At 39.4% G+C, this 21587-nt stretch overlaps 1 protein-coding gene across 1 annotated transcript in view; it reads left to right on the plus strand.

Annotated features, from left to right (window-relative positions):
• The window catches only part of FRK (fyn related Src family tyrosine kinase), a 55439-nt gene that overhangs the window by 10647 nt on the left and 23205 nt on the right, over window positions 1–21587 (plus strand). Inside the window, exon 2 of the mRNA XM_061460079.1 lies at window positions 15177–15298. Within this exon, the coding sequence (XP_061316063.1) occupies window positions 15177–15298 (122 nt within the window). The remainder of the gene's footprint in view (window positions 1–15176; window positions 15299–21587) is intronic.

Consider the following 21587-nt stretch of genomic DNA (forward strand, 5'->3'; position numbering starts at 1 on the left):
AGCTCTGCCAGCCAAAGTGGAGGAGGAAGGGACTGTGCTTGTGTTCTTTGTGAGTCCTGTGAGCACCTACATGGGTGCTGTTGAAGGCAGCAGCTTGTCTGTGGCAGACTGTGTGCCTGGCCATGTCAGTGACCCATCTGTGTGTCCGTGTGTCTCTGAGACACATACCCATCTTCACCACTGATTGAACCTGCAAACGAGAAAACACCAGCCACATTCCTCAGCATGGGCAGACACCCTGTGTCCCCCAGTTTGGGGTCCAGTGGCTGAGCAGGATGTCCCTGGAATGCAACAGCTGGAGGAAGTGGTTGCTCCCAAATCCCCTTAATGGTCGTCTTTACCTCTACTTCAAAAAAGAGTGTCTTGGCTTTCTATTTCTTTTATTGTATGCTTTTCCAGACACCTGCAGATTTACGCTTAGAAGTGTGTGTATATTCTCAGCCACTGACATGGATGAATCAGTACCCTTTTTATCCATAGAAAGTCACCTGATTTTTTTTGCTGTTCCAGAATGACAACTTGATTAGTTTGGAAAGATAATGATTAGTTTTCTGAATTCCTACAAGGAAAGAAAAGAGAAAATGAGATCTTGTTCTTATTACAGAGCAAAAATGTTTGAAAAATCACCCAGAAACTTCCTTTGATGCTGATACACCTTTCTGACATGGTGTTGTGATCTCTTACAAAAGAAGCCATGTGTGTGGATTTTGGGCTGATAATATACAGACTGATATGAAGTTTGATGTGCTTTATTTCTTGAAGTTAAAGGTGTCTTTAGTGTGCCACCCTTCCCATCTATCATAGAATCATAGACTAGTTAGGGTTGGAAAGGACCTTAGGATCATCTAGTTCCAACCCCCTGCTGTGGGCAGGGACACCTTATGCTAAATCATATCTATCATCCTGAAAAGGTTGCCCTGAAAACATGGAGACCATTTGGTTAAGAAATTTGTCACCATCTGAAGGAATCATTCTGTTGTGTGGCTGAGGGTCACCTGGGAGTGCCAGACTGCACAGTTCCTTTTTGAGACTCCTGGAGGCAAGAGTGACCTGGTTGTTCTCCAGTGAAAGTTGACCTGAGAGAGGGTAGGAGTCTGCTCAGACTGCTGACGATAGGCTGAGTGTGCCCAAGTGAATGTCCAAAAGAGAGCTTGGCACAAAATGGAAGGAGAGATCTCCTCTGACACCAGTGTCCTGTGCAGGTAAGGTGAGGCTTTTTCTTTCCGATGGTTTCTTCATTATTTCTGTACTGAGGTGCGTTCCCTGGGAGAAAAAGAAATAATTTCTCAGGAATGATTTTCTCAAGAAAATCAATTGAATGCTTTTGGAAGCTATAATGGTTTTAAGTGAATTTATGATCGAACATTTTCTTGTCCTTTTGAGTTTTCCTTAATGTTAAATCTATTGATGTTTTTTGTGTGCTCTGTACCACGTTAACATTAAGGCTACCTCAAAGTTTCAGCTTTATTCCTCAGTTGTTATGAATAGCAGAGTTATTGCTACTTTTAGAGTATATTATGATAGTAAATCAGTACTTTTGTTCATTTGTGTTAACAGATGCATGCAGGTACTACTAGCATTGATGAAAGACTTTACAATGCTATTTGGAAAACACTATCCAGCAGAAATAGGATCTGAGGAACACAGTTTACATTTTTTAAGGGGGAGGTGATTATATGGGTGTATTTCACACCCAACATCCAAAGCAATGCCCATTAAAGCCAATGGTAGCCTTTCATTGACCTCAAAGACAAGTTGTTTTAGAACAACTTTTAAATGCAATGAAATCCTTATCTGGGTACAAAACCACTACTGGGAGCAAACTTTGATGATTGAATTTAGTCTCTTAAGTTGAAGGAATACCAGGGACTTATGTAACTAAATCACCACAAAAAAAGGAATATGATATCACTTTAGTGTACCATTTATTTTCTCATATAGAAAAACGTCAGAGCAGTTTAAATGATATAGCATGCAGATGACCAATATGGAGAATGAATGCAAATGTTGAAATTCATTACATAATAGCAAAGTTGGGACTCAAAGGATGAAATTTATTTATGGAGATTTCTGCAAATTAACTCTATCAGATTGTGATTTGGTTGCTGGTTTGTTATGTATTGTTCGTATTCTGCAGTGAAACTAGCTTTGTGTGAGCTATGTTAATTTGCAGATTTCATGCACTAGGCATTGTAATACTATCCCTACAGGAGAAATAGTCACTTTCCAGTCATTACAGAATGCAAGAGTAGCCAAAAGTGCAATGGTTTGTCATTGCAAAGACTCAGAGCAAATTAATTTTCATATTTGGAGCACAGTCAATTGCTACTATCAACTATTGAAAAATTACAACAGAATCACACACAGTACAGTTATGGCCTACTGAGGTACTTACTGAAAAGGTTTATACACAACCTGTCATGGATCTTTTAGACTATGTAATCTTTGTGTACATTTACAAGACAGTAAATTTGTTCTAGAGTGTAAGAGGAAATGCCTACCTTTGTGGTGGTTTTTCCCACACTTACTCACTGTTGAACATTACCTTATCCAACCAATCCCACATGGCTATTTACTGTGAAAGTCCCTAAAGCCCTGGCAGGCCCTTTCTTTAGGGCACAGATTGTTATTTCTAACAAAAACAATGGAGTAACACAAAACAAAGATGTTTCTCAGACCAAAACAGACTTCAGAGGCTCAGAGTCCTCTTTGATATACCTGCTGCCCTCTTCTCATGAGCTAGTAATCTCTTGCAGTTTCTTCAGGTGGGCTCCCCCAGTGATTTGTTAGTGCAATCTTGAGCTCCTTTTGGGTCGTAGATATACGCAAGGTCAGTCTGCCAGGGTAGGTGGGTGTTTCACACATTTACTGCAGTTACATTGCAGTCATTGGGATTGTGTGGAGTAAGCTACTGTTTAGTGTTAAAGTCAAGATTTCGTTGAGTAGTAAAAATATGTTTTTAAAAAAGGCACTACGCAATGTAAATGTGGTGAATCTGATCCTTGAGTCTAGAAGTATAAAGCTTTTTTCCTGCCAATAACCTGAAATTTCCCTTCTTGCTAAAAAGAAATGGTAGCAAAGGGTCTGCCTAATTTTGGTGGTAGCTCATGTACATTCAGTTGCAAAAGGAGTGCCTCTGATGCAACAGTGGTACATTCTATAAATTACTGTATGTGAGCATCTATGCATGTTGTATATCCCAGCAACATGGTGACTGTGGTATATGAGAGGCATAGCCTTAAAAAGATTTAAATTGCTTCATTTTAACTCATTTTAAAACTAAAGCCCTGATAGAATTAACACTGGCCAGGGATGTCAAGGACCACAAGGAAATCTATGGGTATGTCAGTGATAAAAAGACTAGGGGAAATGTTGGCCCTCTCCAGAAGAAAATGGTAGGACTGGTCACACGGTACGTGTAGAAGGCTGAGGTACTCAATCACTTTTTTGCCTCAGTCTTCGCCAGCAAGTGCTCCAGCTACACCACTCAGGTTGCAGAAGTCAAAGACAGGGGCTGGAAGAATGAAGAACTATGTGCTGTAGGAGAAGATCAGATTCAACACCATCTAGGGAACCTGAAGGTGCACAAGTCCATGGTACCTGATGAGCATCTGTGGGATCTGAGGGAACTGGACAAAGAAGAGGCTAACATACATCATATTTGAGGAGTCATGGCAGGCTGTTGAAGTTCTCACTGACTGGAAAAGGGGAAACATAACATCCATTTTTAAAAAGGGAATAAAGGAAGAACTGGGGAACTACAGGGTGGACAGTGTCATCTCAGTGCCTGGCAAGATCATGGAGCAAATCCTCCTGGAAGCTATGCTAAGGTACATGGAAAATAAGGAGGTGACTGGTGACAGCCAACACGGCTTCCCTGAACGCAAATTATGGCTGACAAATTTGGTGGCCTTCTAAAATGGGATTACAGCATTGGTGGATAAGGGGACAGTGACTAATGTCATCTACCTGGACTTGTGCAAGGCATTTGACACTGTCCCACAAGACATTCTTGTCTCTAAACTGCAGAGGCATCAGTCTGGTGGATGGGCCACTTGGTGATTAAGGAATTGGCTGGATGGCTGCTGCACTCAAAGAATTGCAGTCAACATCTCAATGTTTAAGTGGAGACCAGTGGCAAGTGGCATTCCTCAGAGGTTGGTACTGGGGCAGGTGCTATTCAACATCTTTGTCAGTGACATGGACAGTGGGATTGAGTGCGCCCTCAGCAAGTTTGCCGATGACACCAAGCTGTGTGGTTTTTTGATACGCTGGAGGGAAGGGATGCCATCCAGAGGGACCCTGACACACGAGAGGTGGGCCTGTACAAACCTTCAACAAGGCGAAGTGCAAGGTCCTACACTTGGGTTTGGGCAGTCCCAAGCACAAATACAGGCTGAGTGGAAAGCATCCCTGAGGAGAAATATGTGGGGGTGTTGGCTGACACGAAACTCAGCACAAGCCAGCAGCTGAGAAAGCCAACTGTATCCTAGGCTGCATAAAAAGAAGCGTGACCAGCAGGTCAAGGGAGATGATTCTCCTACTGCTCTCATGAGACCTCACCTGGAGTCCGTCATTCAGCTCTGGGGCCCACAACACAAGAGGGACATGGACCTATTGGAGTGAATCCAGAGGAGGGCCATGAGGATGATCAGAGGGCTGGAGCACCTATCCTGTGAAAACAGTCTATGAAAGCTGGGATGGTTCAGCCTGGAGAAGAGAAGGCTCCGGAGAGACCTTAGAGCAACCTTCCAGTACCTAAAGGGGGCTCACAAGAAATCTGGAGAGGGACTTTTTATAAGGGCCAGTAGTGACAGTACAAAGGGTAATGGCTTTAAACTGACAGAAGGAAGATTTAGGTTAGATATTGGAAAGATGTTCCTAACTGTGGCAGTAGTGAGGCATGGGAACAGGTTGCCCAGAGTTGTGGCTGTGTTCAAGGCCAGGCTGGATGGGGCTTTGAGCAACCTGGTCTAATGGAAGGTGTCCCTGCCAATGGCAGGGGGATTGGAACTGGATGATCTTTAGGATCCCTTCCAACACAAATCATTCTATGATTCTATGGTGATTCTATAAAAGATCCACTGTTTCATGGATCAGTGTGCCACTTATTTCCTTGTGCTCATGTTCATGATCAAGTAAGTATAAGAAGAGAGAAAGGAAAAATCACTCCCTTCTCCTGGAAGAAAGACACAGCAGTGTTTCTAAAGAGTCCTCCATTTTAACTTTTTATCAAATCAAAATATTTAACATGGTCTGAAATCACAGAATCGTAGAATCGTTAGGGTTGGAAAGGACCTTAAGATCATCTAGTTCCAACCCCCCTGCTGTGGGCAGGGACACCTTACGCTAAACCATATCACCCAAGGCCTTGTCCAACCTGGCCTTGAACACTGCCAGGGATGGAGCATTCACAACCTCCCTGGGCAACCCATTCCAGTGCCTCACCACCCTAACAGGAAAGAATTTCCTCCTTATATCCAATCTAAACTTCCCCTGTTTAAGTTTTAACCCATTACCCCTTGTCCTATCATTACAGTCTCTAATGAAGAGTCCCTCCCCAGCATCCCTATAGGCCCCTCTTCAGATACCGGAAGGCTGCTATGAGGTCTCCACGCAGCCTTCTCTTCTCCAGGCTGAACAGCCTCAACTTCCTCAGCCTGTCTTCATACGGGAGGTGCTCCAGTCCCCTGATCATCCTCGTGGCCCTCCTCTGGACTTGTTCCAACAGTTCCATGTCCCTTTTGTGCTGAGGACACCAGAACTGCACACAATACTCCAGGTGAGGTCTCATGAGAGCAGAGTAGAGGGGCAGGATCACCTCCTTCGACCTGCTGGTCATGCTCCTTTTGATGCAGCCCAGGATACGGTTGGCTTTCTGGGCTGCAAGTGCACACTGCTGGCTCATGTTCATTTTCTCATCAACCAACACCCCCAAGTCCTTCTCCGCAGGGCTGCTCTGAATCTCTTCTCTGCCCAACCTGTAGCTGTGCCTTGGATTGCTGCGACCCAGGTGTAGGACCTTGCACTTGGCATGGTTAAAATAAATATAAAATAAAATAAAGGGCATTGCTTGGCTGTATCTTGTTTTCAGATAACTTAATCCCTTCTGAAAAAAAAAAAAAAAGAAAAAATTATTTCATTTTGATGTAAACTCCATTTAAAAACAGAAACCAGAAAAAATGTGAACAATTTTCAAATGGAACACATTCACAAGTTAAGCTATATTTTATTGAGTAAATATACGGAGAACCATAACTTAATTTTCTTTCCCTTTTTTTGCTTCTACATCTTTTATGTTATCACCTCATATTCTGCCATCTCATCAATAAAATTCTCTCAAGTCTAATATAGATTTAGTGTTTGTGGAAAAATGCCAACCAGTCAGCTATAATCTGTTGATGAGAACATTAACAAAATGTTATCCAAATACAAAGAGCAAAATGGGATCTGTTATTTTCCAAAACGGTGTCTCACATTGTAATGGTTATTTAAAGAAAAATCACACTGTGGTTCTGAAATGTGGAAAATACAGTGGAACCTACAGTCTGCTGCTACAGACAGACTGTCACTTTCAAGCATACTTCTACATAAAACATAACATAAACTGATGCTGCTCTGTCATTTTGATAGATCTTTGCTGCATACATAGTGTAGAAATGAACCTTCAGTTTTTCACAGCTATTAACATGTTCTATGTTTTCCCGCGTGGAAAAAACCCAGACTTATTCCATCCACTGCCGTTGTGAAAAGACTCAGAAGCTCCATGTCCCACACAGAAAGTGCGCGGGTAGTCTTCATTTTAGTTTGCGACAAGTTATTCAACAGCAAGGATCAGAGCCATATGCATGACTCAGGTCTTTACGTAGGAAGCAAATTCACTGTAGTTGCGAAAGCTTAAGTGTGCTGCCCTACATAACCACCCCTGAAAACCTGAATTTCTAGTTTCAGATGGAGGAAACTAGTTTCTGATTATGGTAAATAAGTAATCAGAACTGAGCTCAGTCACTACAAATGTACATTTTAAATGATTTAGTATTTCAGTTATTGTCCAAGTACTTTCTGCAGTGTGTTAAGATTATAACTAATTTACTTATGTGGGTACAGAATGTTCTGATTACCAAAGCATCTTGTAAAAGACTTAAATCTGACTCATTTGTTGATGATCACACTTCAGTGAGCAAGGTTTAAACCAGTACATTTAGCAGTGACCTCTAGTAAATAAATGTATGATGAAAAATGAATGTTAAAGTGTTCTCTTGTCAAGCATAAACCTGAGTGGTGTGGTGAACTAGGAAAGAGAAAGGGAAAAGATATGTAGAGAACAGTCCTTACAGTGAGAGTTAATCTGGGAAATTGATTCAAGAGATATTCTGTGAAATTGTTTACCCAAGGAGGACTGAAATTGCTGCCAGAGACACATGCCCTGTGGGAGCAGGATAACCAGCAGTTGCTGAGCAGGTGCAGCAGCTCTGGCAGCAGGAGGTTATAGCCCTTGGGCAATAAATGCAGTCCTCAGTTTTGTCTTGTGTTTGTTTTCTCTTCATTGTTGCCTGTTAGCTCTGACTTCCTCCCTTCTCTCCTTCCATCCATTTGATAATATGCTACAGTCCTCTCTGCTCTGAATTTTTGCTATCCTGTTTTCTCCCTCCCTCCTGTGGTATCCTATGCATTCCTTTATCATTAGCTTCAAATTCCTTCCTCTTAAATTTTGTCATTGTCCATCCTTCAGTATCTGATAATGAATGACAATGAGAGACAGCATTAAAACAATCCCAGGGAAGCCTGTAGAAAGAATTAAAAAGGAAGGGTTCAGTTTCCAAATGGCCTGAAAACAAATCTTGGATTTTCCAGCCTCTGGCCAGTGAAAGTCTGTGAAACCTAGAGGAATCCTGGACCTTTCACAATGTAGATTCATGTACTATCTCTGGGAAGGCTTGTGGTTTTGAAAATACTCATGAAAGGAACCTTTTGCAACTTTTCATCTTCATTGTTTAGCCTGAGTACAGTTTTTTATGGTTTTATGGTGTGTTTTTTTCTGGTGTGTTGTTTTGTTTGGTTGTTTTTGACTATTTTTTTCCTCTCTTTTTTTTCTCTTTTTCCCTCTTCTTCTTTTTCTCTTTTTTTTTCTTTTTCTTTCTCTTTTTCTGTTTCTTTTTTATTTTCTTTTTCTTTTGTTTGTTTGTTTGTCTGTTCGGTTTTTTTTTTCTGATGCCGTCATCAGGTTCACTTGTAGACTGTAATGGGAAAATTGAAGCAGCCAGTGCTCATCTCCCATGCTCTTCTTCACGCCTGCAGTTTACCATTTGTAAAGCACATATGTTTCTTAACTCTGTTATATCTGGAAGGCTTTCATCTTTGCAGTGATATTTCTTAATTTCTTGAAACTGTCAGCTGTTGGAGAAATTATATTACTTCATTAATCCTATATATTTAAGACAGCCTAATATTTTCTATCGGAAGAGCTTGTTTAGTAGCATATAATTTTTCTAGGCTTTTCCTGATTGGATGTAAAATTTCCAAGGTTGATGCTAGGCACATGCTGCCTCTTTCTCTCCCTGAAAGCAAAAAAAAAAAGTAGCTCAAAATAATATGGGAAATCCTTTGTGCATGTACTTTGGAGGAAGGGCTTGATACTTGGGAGGGGACATTGCTACATTAAAATGTGTTCTTTTATGCTATCTAGGACAGCTTTGCTTCAAACTAACCAGGGCTTTGAAAATAAAATCATATGGTAACTGAACATATTCATTAGAATTTGACAGCTCCATTCTGTATAGTTGATATTTTGGGAAAACCCAGCAAGTGCTTGGAGCCTTCCTCTCAGTGCAGAGGACGTGCTGGTGGCACCCTTGGTAAACTTCTGTCCCTGCTCCTGCACTACTGTTTACCCACAGCAGACTGCAAACCTGGCATGGATTAAAAGCTGGCTCAGCAACGCTCTTTGTCCTGCATGGATGACGGTAGTGAAGAGTGGAGCATGCAAGCCTGTTCAGGTTTCCATGTGCTGAGTAAGGACAGTGATCACAGGATGGTCATATGATGAACATAACTGAGTAAGATCCTGGAGGATCCCCCTGTCTCTCTTCCTCTGTCTCTAGCTTTCCATGCATCTCTCCTTGTTCTCTGTGGTGCAGAAGCTAGCGGCCATTGCTTCTGAAAAAACTACTACCTACTGCACAATGCTAAATTCCATGAAAGGTAGGCCCTTGGCATTTCAAACTGGACATCTGAAATTAGTAGAAAATGCTATGATAATGTAGTATAATAATGTCTTATTGCCTTAGTCCCTTCCTGTGAAGTTTCTACACTGTAAAACATTTTATAAGCAGAAGTGCCACAAAAAGAATTTAATGAATGTTCATAAGGCATTCAGATATTATAGTCATGAGCACTATAATAGAGGCTGCTAGGAAATTAGTCATTCATGTAATTTTATAACTTGTATTGAGAGCAGAGACTAAACAATGTACAGTAAATAAACCCTATCTACGCAATGACAAAACAAAATACAGGCTAACTATTCAGTGATCAGCATTCATATTAACACTGTAGGAAGCACTGGATGTGGCCATGTAATTAAAGATGGTATCATACTGGACTTTCCTGAAAATGGCTGAGTTGATGCCATGAAAGCAATATTAATATTCCTATCTCCTAAATTTGGACTTCTTGACTTTGCAGTTACAGCTTTCTATGACTTTTGATTTTGAGGCATTTAAAATATAAACCTTATATACTGATGAAGCTTTTCTTTATCTGTTTTAGCTATTGCACAAGCCTTCTCATTCCAGAAGAAACTGGCATATATTTGGTTTCATTATAGTAGTATATAATAGTACCTGTTTTTCATTGTCCTCATCCATGACTATTGCTCGAATTGTAGTAATGTTTTGTTCTTCTCAGTCAAGGAAACCTTTTCTTCTTCTCATAGCCTAGTACAGCAGGCACAGTTAACACACTCCTGTTAACCTTCTGGAGGGCCAGATAACCTGTTTCATGGAATCATAGAATGGTTTAGGTTGGAAGGGACCTTAAAGATCATCTAGTTCCAACCCCCCTGCCCATGCAGGTTCAGCCCATGCTTAGAGTTAGGATTAGCAAAGAGATGAATACTGGTGTTCCAGTTTGACTTATGGCCCCTCAGTTCAAGAAGGACAGGGAGCTGCTGGAGAGAGTCCAGCGCAGGGCAACGAAGATGATTAAGGGAGTGGAACATCTCCCTTATGAGGAAAGACTGAGGGAGCTGGGTCTCTATAGTTTGGAGAAGAGGAGACTGAGGGGTGACCTTATCAGTGTCTATAAATATATAAAGGGGGAGTGTCACGAGGATGGAGCCAGGCTCTACTCAGTGGCAAACAATGATAGGACAAGGGGTAATGGGTACAAACTGGAACACAAGAGGTTCCACTTAAACTTGAGAAGAAACTTCTTCTCAGTGAGGGTGACGGAACACTGGAACAGGCTGCCCAGGGAGGTTGTGGAGTCTCCTTCCCTGGAGACATTCAAAACCCGCCTGGACACATTCCTGTGTAACATTATCTAGGTGTTCCTGCTCCGGCAGGGGGATTGGACTAGATGATCTTTCGAGGTCCCTTCCAATCTCTAACATACTGTGATACTGTGTGATACTGTGATGGCTGCTGAGGGGCTGCCCAAGGAAGATCAAAGCTGCAAAAAGCAGCTTGCAGGCTAAGGCTGAAACCAGGTCTAGTATTAATGTTAGGGCATGGATTTAGGATTAGGAGGGTGACAAACGCTGGAGCTTCAGTTTGAATAAAGCTGGAAGGGTCTGCCCCAGAAAAGGCTTGTCTCCCAAGAAGTGTTTTGTCTGGGCAATGACTGGTGTGCTTTGGCTAAAGCTCAGCAAGCACCTTGCATTATAGTTGGGAGTTAGAGTGTTAGGGATTTAGGAGAGACCAAGCACAGAGGTCCAGTGTAATGGGTAGAGGGGAAGCTGTAAAAGGGCTGTCCAAACAATCATAGAATCAACTAGGTTGTAAAAAGCCTTTAAGACCATCAAGTCCAACCATTATCCCAGGAGTGCCAACACCAACACTAAACCGAATCACTGAGGCCCTCATCTACAAAGTTTTTTAACACTTCAGGGACCATGTTTCCATTACTTCCTTGGTATGCTGCAAAAAAATCCCCCAAAACCCAGTGCTTCCCCAAAAGTTCTTTCTTCTGGACTATGGCTGGGAATCCTTTTGTTTGGGTTTAACTTTGAGTGCTGGACAGAATTACTTTCAGGAGAGAAAAAGAGCCTAGTTCCCAGATTAGTTGAGATCTTCTGTTAAATCATCAGTGTCTGCCTTGAATGAGTGCATTACACTGATACAATCAGAAGGGGATATTGCATTAGTGGGAGGGAGCACAAGGAATCAAACTAATTTTGCAGACTCTTTTTTGGATGGGGTTATTTGTGGTTTTTTTTCTTTTTCCACTGGGTTTTCATCTTCTTCTAGGCATGTTGCCAGACACTGGAAACTTTTCCAGTGGTATAGTATTGCCTCCCTTTGCCTCCCTTTGTTTAGTGATTCTGTCAGTGGCTATCTGGCATATGATAACCCATGGCCAGTGTTACTCTTCCTCTCTTCTACTTTCCTGCCATTTCTTTCCACTATAAGAAAAAAGGTGCATAAACAGAAGTACCTTTTTTTTTTTTTTTTTATATATTGTAGCAGATTTTTATATAACAAAGCAGAGGAAGACAAAGCAGAGGCATCATCTGTACCAAGTAAAGATTGTGTTTGTTATGCACCTACATGAAGACAGTCTTTTCTGTCCTCAAAGTCCTCCCATATATGGTGACCAGAACTGACCTAGAGGTAGGCTGGAATTTTTACTGAAGGGATTCCTGAGACCAATGAATAGTTTGGAAACCAGAGATTTTGAGGAAGCTGCTGAAACAGTCCCCAAAAGCATATCTGGCATCCTACCCTGAAAAGGGAGCTGAGACATTGGATGCAGTGCTGGCCAAGAAAGCAATGTTCCTTGATCCCATTGACAGAAGAGCACCATTACTGTGCTAATCAGACAGCTTCTGCTAGAAACGGAGATTTATACCCAAGTCTGAATGCCGTCTTTTGTGGCATACCTGGTAATCTACTGATCCTGCATTGACAATTGTGACCCAGAGTGATCTGGTTGCAAGCTGAGGTTCAGAGTGAAACTGGGTGAACTGCTAACTCAACCTTCTCCTGAGCTGTCTAGTACCAATATAGCACACTAAAGTCAGAGAAAGAGCTGGTTAAATAATTTGTGCAATGCATCGTGCTTGAAGTTTTAGTTCTGCTTTGCCAAGCATTGTGTTTCAAAACCTTCATGTGTCTTTGAGCTATAAGACACAAACAGATTTGCCAAGGATTGGGTGTTGTTTTGGTCTGACCTTTGTATCCCACAGAACGGTATCTCATGGTGAACAATTACTTTGATTCATTATTACTCTTTGGAGTACTTTCCCCTCTAAGCAACACACTTTTGCATGAAGTAAAATATTAAGCCTTTTGAAGCATAAGTTCAATCCCTAGAAATTGAAATAAGCCCTTCATGTTTTATAAAAGGAATTTAAACTTCCATTTATAATGAAAATAGTATTTTAAATTCAGATGTGGTTCTGTTAAAAAAGTTAAATCAAATTAAATTATTTGCTTTGAGGTTAAGGGGTTATTTTTCACAACTGTTATTGCTTTTGGTACTGTATGATTTCTATTGCAAACCCAATGACTTTGAACTAAGAATCCCATATTCAAGTGCTAGCTATTAAAAGTAATTTTCCTTGTATTTTTCTGAAACATTTTAATCAGATCATATAAAGTCAGGCAAATGAGGTAATACACAATATGCATCCACTTTTCACTCTCCATAGTAATTGCTTCAGGTACACTTACCTTCTCAAATACTGTTGCTCTAATTATCTTCTTTTGCAAGCCAGAATCTTTTAACTGCTAAGATTACCTGGAGTCAGAAGCAACATATTACATATCCTCCATATCATCTTTAATAGTGAATTCATATTAATGTAAATAAAGTTTTCCCAAACTAATAAACATAAACATATAATTTGAAATATTTTGAAGTCAAAGGAACAGAAACATATGCCTAAATATAATAAGTACTTATGTCTTTTTTTCCAAAATCGTAGTCTATACTGTAGACAAGGCTTTACACACCCAGGTGTGATACTATTTTTTCCCAAATAAACCAACAGTTTCCTCATGTTGCCTACATTGTATTACTGCTCATGTTTTCAGCTTTGGTGACTTGAGTTACTACACTATCAGTGTATATACAAGTACTGGGCCGTGTAAAGACTATACTTTTGACTATCCTGAACATAAAATTCAACCTTGCTAACAATGCTTTGGAAGCTTTTTTGGCTTTGGTACAAAATGAAATCCTTTTGAAAGCGTTCTATCCTCTTAACCTGTGAAGAAAGGAGACATAAAATTAAACACCTCTTCATATACACTCTCATGAGAATCAGTCACTTTGGATATTGCTAAGTTAGATCTTCTAGTTCAAGGAGAAATACATCCATTCAATTTTTTTTCAGATCATGTAGTTTGTTAATTTTCAGGTGTTCTCAGAGCAGGTGCATTTAGATTTTTCAGAAAGATTCTAATTCAGTGGTTAGGGCAGGTAAATTTTCTCTGGGACTTGTATAGTGTTGAACTTGTACTCTGTCCTCTCATTCCTTTGACCAGAACCTCAGTTAAGAATTTGAATGTTGATTGCTTAGTTTTCTTCAGTCTAATTAATGAATTAATTTAATTTATTAGTTGAAATAATGAACATATTTAACTAATTAAAATTATTACTAACACATTCTGGCTTTCTAATGAGATTCCTCTCCTTGCCAAATACATACAAGGGCCCATTTTATCCAAATCATCTTCAAGTCAGAGGACAGGAATGCAGTCTGGAATATCTGGGTTTCATTTTCTTTTGTTAACACAGCATATTCAGTGTAGGTTGGCGCCGTCTGTATTTGCCTCTTTGTATTTCCTCTTTATTCATACAAACCCATTTTTCATTCCTCATGCTTGCTCAGCCAAGGTGTCACTCAATATTGTCATTTATTTCCTCCATTCCACTTGATGATTACAAGCCTTGCAGATACTGAAGTAGTTTTAGTTGATGACTCCTTTCATACTTTCCACTAGTAATTGACAAATCAAGTAGTTAATTGAATAGGCAACTTACATGTGGTGTGATACATTGATTTATCTTAAAAGTCTGCATAATAGATTTAGCTGTGATTAATTTAAAAGGAGTTGTCCTGTGAGTATATGGCACATTTCTGATCACAATTTATCATCATTTGCTTCAAATAAGGGGTAGAGATAATCTTGGAAAGAGCTTTGTTGGATGGAAGCTGAATGCTACCCCAGTTGAAAATGCTGACTCATCTCAGTCTTATTTCTATTTAATTTACACTCAGCACAAAGCAGCAAAAATGCTAAATAGTACCTTGAAAGGAGCAAACTAAAGGTCCTACTTAAATGAGTCCTTGAGAACTATAAGGCTTTGTGAAAGAGGAAAAATATGTTTTAAAAGGCATAGATAGGAATAGATTTTCACAGAACATGAATGTCGAGATGTTTACCGTGATTTTAGGGACATACGGGTTTTGTTTGTCAAACAGCAGCAGAGCTGAAAAATTGCCAGTAACTCATTTGACGTATTGACTTGGCAGTGGAATGGGGAAGGCTGCAGGGTGGTTTATATCTTGGAGCCTGAGAGCCCTTCTGCAGCTTTAGGGAATTTTTGACTTTTAAGATATTGGGATGTTAGCATATACCTGCACCTCTACATAGCTCAAATGGCATCAATGGATTTAGCACCAATTTCTGCCACAGTAACTTTGGCATAATTTCTTGGTGAATTTTTCCTGGGACAAGACCAGTTCATCACTTCTTGTTCCCTTGAAATCAGTAGGGCTTTCCATCAGCAGTAAAATCCAGATTTCACTCAAATGTGTAAGAAATGTTTTCAAGCTTTAAATTTGTTGTGTAGTTCTTGTTGGCTTTTTTCTCCCATGCTACTGAAATATAATTAGCATAGCACAGATTATCTTCTAGTCAATATGCAGCATGTTTATAAAAGCTTTTTTTTTTCTTTTCCTGGTATGTTTCACTGACTGGTAAAATTAATGGTTTTTATTTGTTCAGATGGTTTTTTGGCCCAATCAAACGAGCAGATGCCGAGAGACAGCTGTCAAGTCCTGGAAACCAGGCAGGAGCCTTCCTAATCCGAGAAAGCGAAAGTCTAAAAGGCGAATACTCACTTTCAGGTATATTCTAGTTTTTCCTCATAAGCAATGTTTAAAAGTTTCCCAGGTGATCTGGACTTTTTCATTTTTGAGAATGATAAACTCTGGGTGTGAAAATGAAATTAAGTTCATAATAATATTTCTTTCCCAGGAGGCTTATGCAGAAAACTTGGCAAGAGTAATTTGAGTTTTTGCTAACATTTTTATAGGCTTTTTTTATTAATATGCTCAGAACAGAAATTAACTTTCTCATGCTTAGTGCTTCTAGTGTGCCACTGCCTTAAAATAGAAACTATTTTCATGATTAAAATGCCAAAAAGTACATTACAGTTGTACACTGCTGTTCTGATTAGTACACAAAATAAAAATTAACCATGTTGGCAGATATCTGCAGTTAAAGAAAATGAGATTTCTGCTAGAGCATGCCCTAAGGTTTATATTTATTTGTTTTCAGGGGAAAAATGATAGGAAGATCTTCAAAGCTGTACTTAAGAATACCATATTTCATTGAAAAGCTACTTGTAAACATCAGTAAAAAGTTAGACTTATGATAATGATGGATATTGAAATTTATAAGTCCTTTCTTTGAATCCAAAAGACTATCAAATAAGGGCACTTATTTGATATAATTGTACTTATTCACAAAAAGATGATGTCGTCTTTTTCATGTTATAGGTATTTGTCTTTTTAGATAATAAATGTGATTGTTTGCTGTTTTGTTTTTTTTTCCCCATGAACTTTTTCTATCAAACATGTCATACAGGTATGAGTAAAGATAATTGTTACCCCTGAGATAGCAGAGCTATATGCCCAAACTTCCTAATGTGCTTTACTTACACCATTCTTGACATCAGTAAAGATATCTTGACATCTAGATGTTTGTGAATAAACAGTAAGTTGTCATATAGAATTATGTCAGTAAAATGAGAGGCATCTTGTGCATAACCAGATTCTTTCGTATTGACTCCTTTTCTGCCTGGATGTTTACATGTGAGTCACCTGACTGTTACAGAATCACATTAAGCAGCTTAATGATCTTTTGACACATTCTTGGTTTCTTTTGCAAATCATAAGAAAATGGTATATACCCCTAATGTCTGTGGTAATGGGAGGGTTAGTTTTTATTGTCATGACAAAGAAATGTATGTTGCCTGTGGAGTGAAATACAGGGAAGTTTATGGAATAAATATGATATTTACAGTTCTGGGAGAATTCATTGCATAATCTTCAGCTTGCTCTCCAAGAAGTTTGTTCTTGCCAAGAAGCACTTATAAGAGAGTTAACATCGACAAGGAATCTGACTGCTCCTGAACTGTGACAGAACTGACCCCTGTGGTGCGCACTTTTACCCAAAGACTGTATTATAGCTGCAGACCTTTCAAAATGCTTTTCCTCTATATGCCAACTTACCCCTGTCTTACATGGCTTCAGCTTCAAGTGCTCTTCCAAGGATTTCATTCAAGGACTGGGCCAGCAGGGAAGGATAGATAGGCCTGTATTAGCTGCTTAATGCTGAGATTTATTCTTTTTATTATTCTCTGACTGTAGCCTTCTAAAAAAAGATACAAAATCTTAATTCTTTACCCTGCATCCTGACTAATTCTGTAACAGGAAGGCAGAAGTACTTTATGTAAACTATGAGGTACTGCTGAGAAAAATCTATGAGAATGAAAATAAATATTAGGCCAGCTTTTGTGGTAGAATGAGATTGCCCTTTGATGCTGCTGTTTAATTTTTTTCCTTGCCAATTGTGGATAGAAACTATAGTCTATCTGCTTCAGTATATTTGATTCAATTATAAAAGCTTGTGGTAGACATTTTTCAAGATTCTTGTAAGCTTATCCAGGAACAGGAGATTTGATAATTGCTGAAAACAGCAAGATATCAAACTGTCAATGGGGATTTCTTGCATGCTGGTTTGTTTGATGAATGAAGGGAAGAGTGGTGCTGAAGAACCTAATATATGTGGGGGCAAGGCTCCAGCTCCACAAGCCAGCCCTCCTTCATACACAAACATGGCCTGTCCTCTGAGCACGTATGCATATATATATGTGTCATCTCAGATTTATGAAACATCTGTGCTTTTAGGCAGAGAAAGAGAATAAACTCTGAAGCAGTCTGTAGACAGTGAGTATTAATTACATGATTTACCAGTGCTGCTAGATCTTTTAGCAGCTTTCCAGACTTGAACGTAATTTAGCCTCAACATGCTACTTCATCCTGATGAGCTAAATATTATTTGCTGCTCACTGAATAAGCTTGAGTGAATGGCATCTGTTTGTGTTGTGCAAGGTTTTTTGCTTCCAACCTAACAGTATACATAATTATCTGGACATTGTATGTCCATAATCTCATTACTTACGTTTATTTTTGTGAGAGCTAGTTCATTCGAAAGCAAATGATGAAGTGCATTGTACTGTGGGGAGTACTAATTGGAAGAAAGATTGTTTAGTCCACCAGATGCTATGGAGAAGGCAGTTTTGTGACTTTCTCCTCTTTGTTCCACCAGAAGGAGTTATGAGACACTCAAAGCTGAGGCAGAAAAACAGTGTTTTCTTGAGGAATGTTGGTTCAGAACTGTTTCTTTTCAAAGCTTTTGGATGGCTTCTATCTCCATCACAGCTGATACACCAGCAGGGTAGAAATCAAACCCTGATGTTTTGGAAATTTTGTGTCCCTAATTTATCTTTCCAATTTTTTCAGTGCAGAAAGAATAGATCCCAAAATTCCCATCCTCTGTAGGACTGGTTGCATTTGCTTTACCTTCTACTGCTGTTTTGTTTTAATTCCACAGTAGATGATAATGGCTAGAAGAGTGACAACCGGGCTTTCAGAATTAAGGTCTTTAAGGATATATCACAATTCTCTGTCCAGCCTAACATTTAGGTATAATAAACATAAGAATGAAAAGAAGTTGAAAAGGAAGAGAGATTTTTTTACCCAAGCACCCATAAACTGATTTTACAATTTTCAAGCTGGATTTCATACTAATATGTGCAATGTACTAGAAACTTAATGTTAATGAAAGAAACAAATGGATCTCCTTAGGGGGAAAAAAAAATTAAAAAAATAAATAAACACTACCTTTCATTAAAATGACATTTTTCACTTCTAACTTGACTTGATGGGAAAACTCACAGTTTTTAAGATTTACATGATAAACGACTATTTAAATTAAAACCAAAAAGTCATGTTCAAAGAGGTTTTCCTCATCTGTAAATGGTTAAATTGGAAGCTCATCAAACCAGATAGGACACTGAGATGTGTTGCTATAATTTTAAAGTGTTTGACATTTTAAAAATAGGTTTTCCCATTTTAAAAATGCACATGTTGTCGACAGATTTTTATGTTGATGACTCCAGCATCTGGTGTGAAATGTATTAAATTTTAAACATGTTGGTGCCATCTTAGACATTGCCTCTTTTTAATTAAAAGCCATAATTTAGATGTGCTCAGCTTAATTGAGTGTCATTGCCAATGATAGCAGGAGGCTCTCTACTTCCCCCCTCACTGAATAATGGTATCTGAAATACCGATTGCATTAAATGACAATGTAAATGTTTTATGTTTTCTTCCATTTTTTTTTTTCCCCATGCTCTTTAAAAAGATTGTGTGTTTTTCTCTAGGCCAGACTGAGTTCCAGCACAGGGAAGAGTAGGTTGTTGTTTAAGGAAGCAGACTGGTAGGAGTGGTAAAATCATGGCCATAGCAGGAGAGCGATTTTGGATCAGCCCCTGCACGGGTTCTGTGCTGGTGAGAGTGATCTCTGAAGCCACCCTCCTCCCACATCCACTTGGCATGGAGAACAAGCACAGCTCCTGTTGGCAGTGCTGCACTGCTAGTGCAGCAGAGGACTGCTGACAGAATAAGTGGTGGAACACTGGTGGTAATGGTGCCTCGGTGTCCCCTGGATAGATCTGGTGAAGATGTGAATGCTGCTGATGCCGCTATAAATTTTGCTGCCCTGGGGAGGGAGTAGTAAATTATTTATTCTCATTCTTGGGGTGCCAAAACCTACTTCTTCATGGCCCAGCCTTATGAAGATGGGAAGCAGGGAGAGGAGAATGTTTCTGTTAGACTGAAACCATGAAGAAATCTAATGGGGAACTGTGATTCTTTTGGGAAGGACAAAGTTGAGGAGAAGCCACTTCAGGCTTCAAACCCAGCTGCTCTCCAGTTGTGTGAATCTGAAGTTGTGACCCTGTCCTATTTAGCAGTTTGGCACATATGTAGGGAAGACTGAAGGCACTTCCCTGAGTGACACGTACTCTGTTTTGTGTTGGTCACAGGAGGCACACCATGATACAGTGCTGCAAGTGTGCAGTGCAGGATTTGTACAGCTAGAATCAGCCCTGAAATAGAAGTAAACAACCCCATAATAAATATAGCAGTAATCTCAGCTGCTTATCACAAGAAGAAATAGCATCAGTGCAGAAATTCCCTCCAGCTTCTCTACACACATCACTACCACACTTGGAGACTGCCAGTTTTAAGACTTTAAGCAAGACTCATTTAAGAAATTAAAGCACTTCCTTCAAATCAGCTCTTGCATTAACATTAACTGCTTCACAAATAATGATTATAATGCTGCTAATAAATTAAGTAGGTAGTCAAACTACTGTTGGTAGTGATATACAACTGAGACTGGATTAACAGTCATCCTTCTGGCCTTTTATTCAATGTGTCATAAATAGCAATTCATTTGGTCAGATGCATTTCCTGTGAACTTTGGAAAAGTCATTACATTTTCAGCCTGTTGTTACTGAATTACCCTTTCCTTCATTTTGCTTCAGCCCCATTTCTAAATGGTACATCACAAAAATATACATGCATTTTATAATTAAAATACATTAATTATGGATGTTAAATTAAAAAGAAATGGAATTTGAAAGGTGTGATGTAATTATACTCTGGAGTTATATTAACAAACATTCTAATTTCTGGTTCTCATGCAAAATTGCAAGTTCTCGGGTCTCTCAAAATATTACCTGTGGCAGATATAAAATCCCCTAGTATTTTCAACAGCTCCTTTATGCCCTCTGGTGGTCTGGGATGACAATCGCACAGTACACTAGGAAAAATATTTGATCTGACATGATAGTACTTAAGGAAGGAGAGTTTTTCCTCTGTAATTTAACCAGTTAAAAGACAAATTATAACTTATATCACCTTTGTTAATTGCATGTAACCAATACGTTTCTCGATTTTTTTCTACATATGATATATAGCTGTCTGCTGTGTCTGTTACTATAACAAAAGTGATTGCCAAACTTCATGGAGTGTTGCCTGTATCAAAGATCTACCAGCTCTAATATGTCCAGAGGAGAACAATAACAATATTGGGCTTTTTTATAATTATCATTTCAAATGTACCATGCTGAGGCTGCTTTTATGATTGAAAAATATTTTAATTTTCTATTAAATTATTTAACTAAGAGACCCCCCTGGTCAACATTACCAAATTGAATATGTTTGCTGGAATTTTGGCTACTGAAATACATACTGCAGGTAAACAGCAGAAGGCCTTTTCCCTATGCCTCCCTTTCGCTTTTCAGACTTCTGTCTTGTGTAAGGGGCTTGAGAACCAGACAATGGTAATCTCCCAAACTGGTGGATGTGGAAGAACCCACCTGGTCTATTGCAAAGGTGTAATGTTTGGTGATGAGAACCAGGATGGCAACTGAGGCAACCTCCTTCCTTTGAGAGCTCTTTCTGCATCCATCTTATTGTTTTAAATGCAGTCTGGGAGACCACTCTGATTTTTCTCCCCTTTTTTAACCTATTGCTACTTGTCTTTTACCAAAATTAGGTGCTTCACATTTAGTCCTACTCCAGTGTTTCTCCTTCTGACCTCTTCCCCAAGCTCACTAGATGATTCCCATTTGCCTTTTTTGGTTGATTCTCAGTCTCACTGGTTCCCAGCCTGATTAAGCAGGCTGTTTCCCTTCACCTTGCTTCCACACCAGCTCTAACAGGTGGCAGAAGTACCCCTCCACACCTTCAAATACTCGTCTCACTTAATCTCATTACAGCTTGCTACCATTCCTTGAGCTCTAAGCATTTTTCCACCTGCAATTCCTAGGATCCAAAACCCTCTTTCTCCTGATGCATGTATCTTCTGTTTGAGATGCAGAAAATTTATCACACTACTTATCATTGTTCATTGTTCACTATTAATATTAGAGTTAACAGACATGACATTAGTAGTATCTAAATCCCTTACCCTTCAGTATGTAGCATAAAATCTCCATTGCCCATTGGAAATGGACAGTGATGTCTCAGTCATGGAGTGTTATGCATCAGCAATAAA

This window comes from Pezoporus flaviventris, unplaced genomic scaffold (assembly GCF_033815535.1).
Source record: "Pezoporus flaviventris isolate CSIRO_AGI_PZ_B2104156 unplaced genomic scaffold, CSIRO_AGI_Pfla_v1 ptg000031l, whole genome shotgun sequence".
Lineage (NCBI taxonomy): Eukaryota > Metazoa > Chordata > Aves > Psittaciformes > Psittacidae > Pezoporus > Pezoporus flaviventris.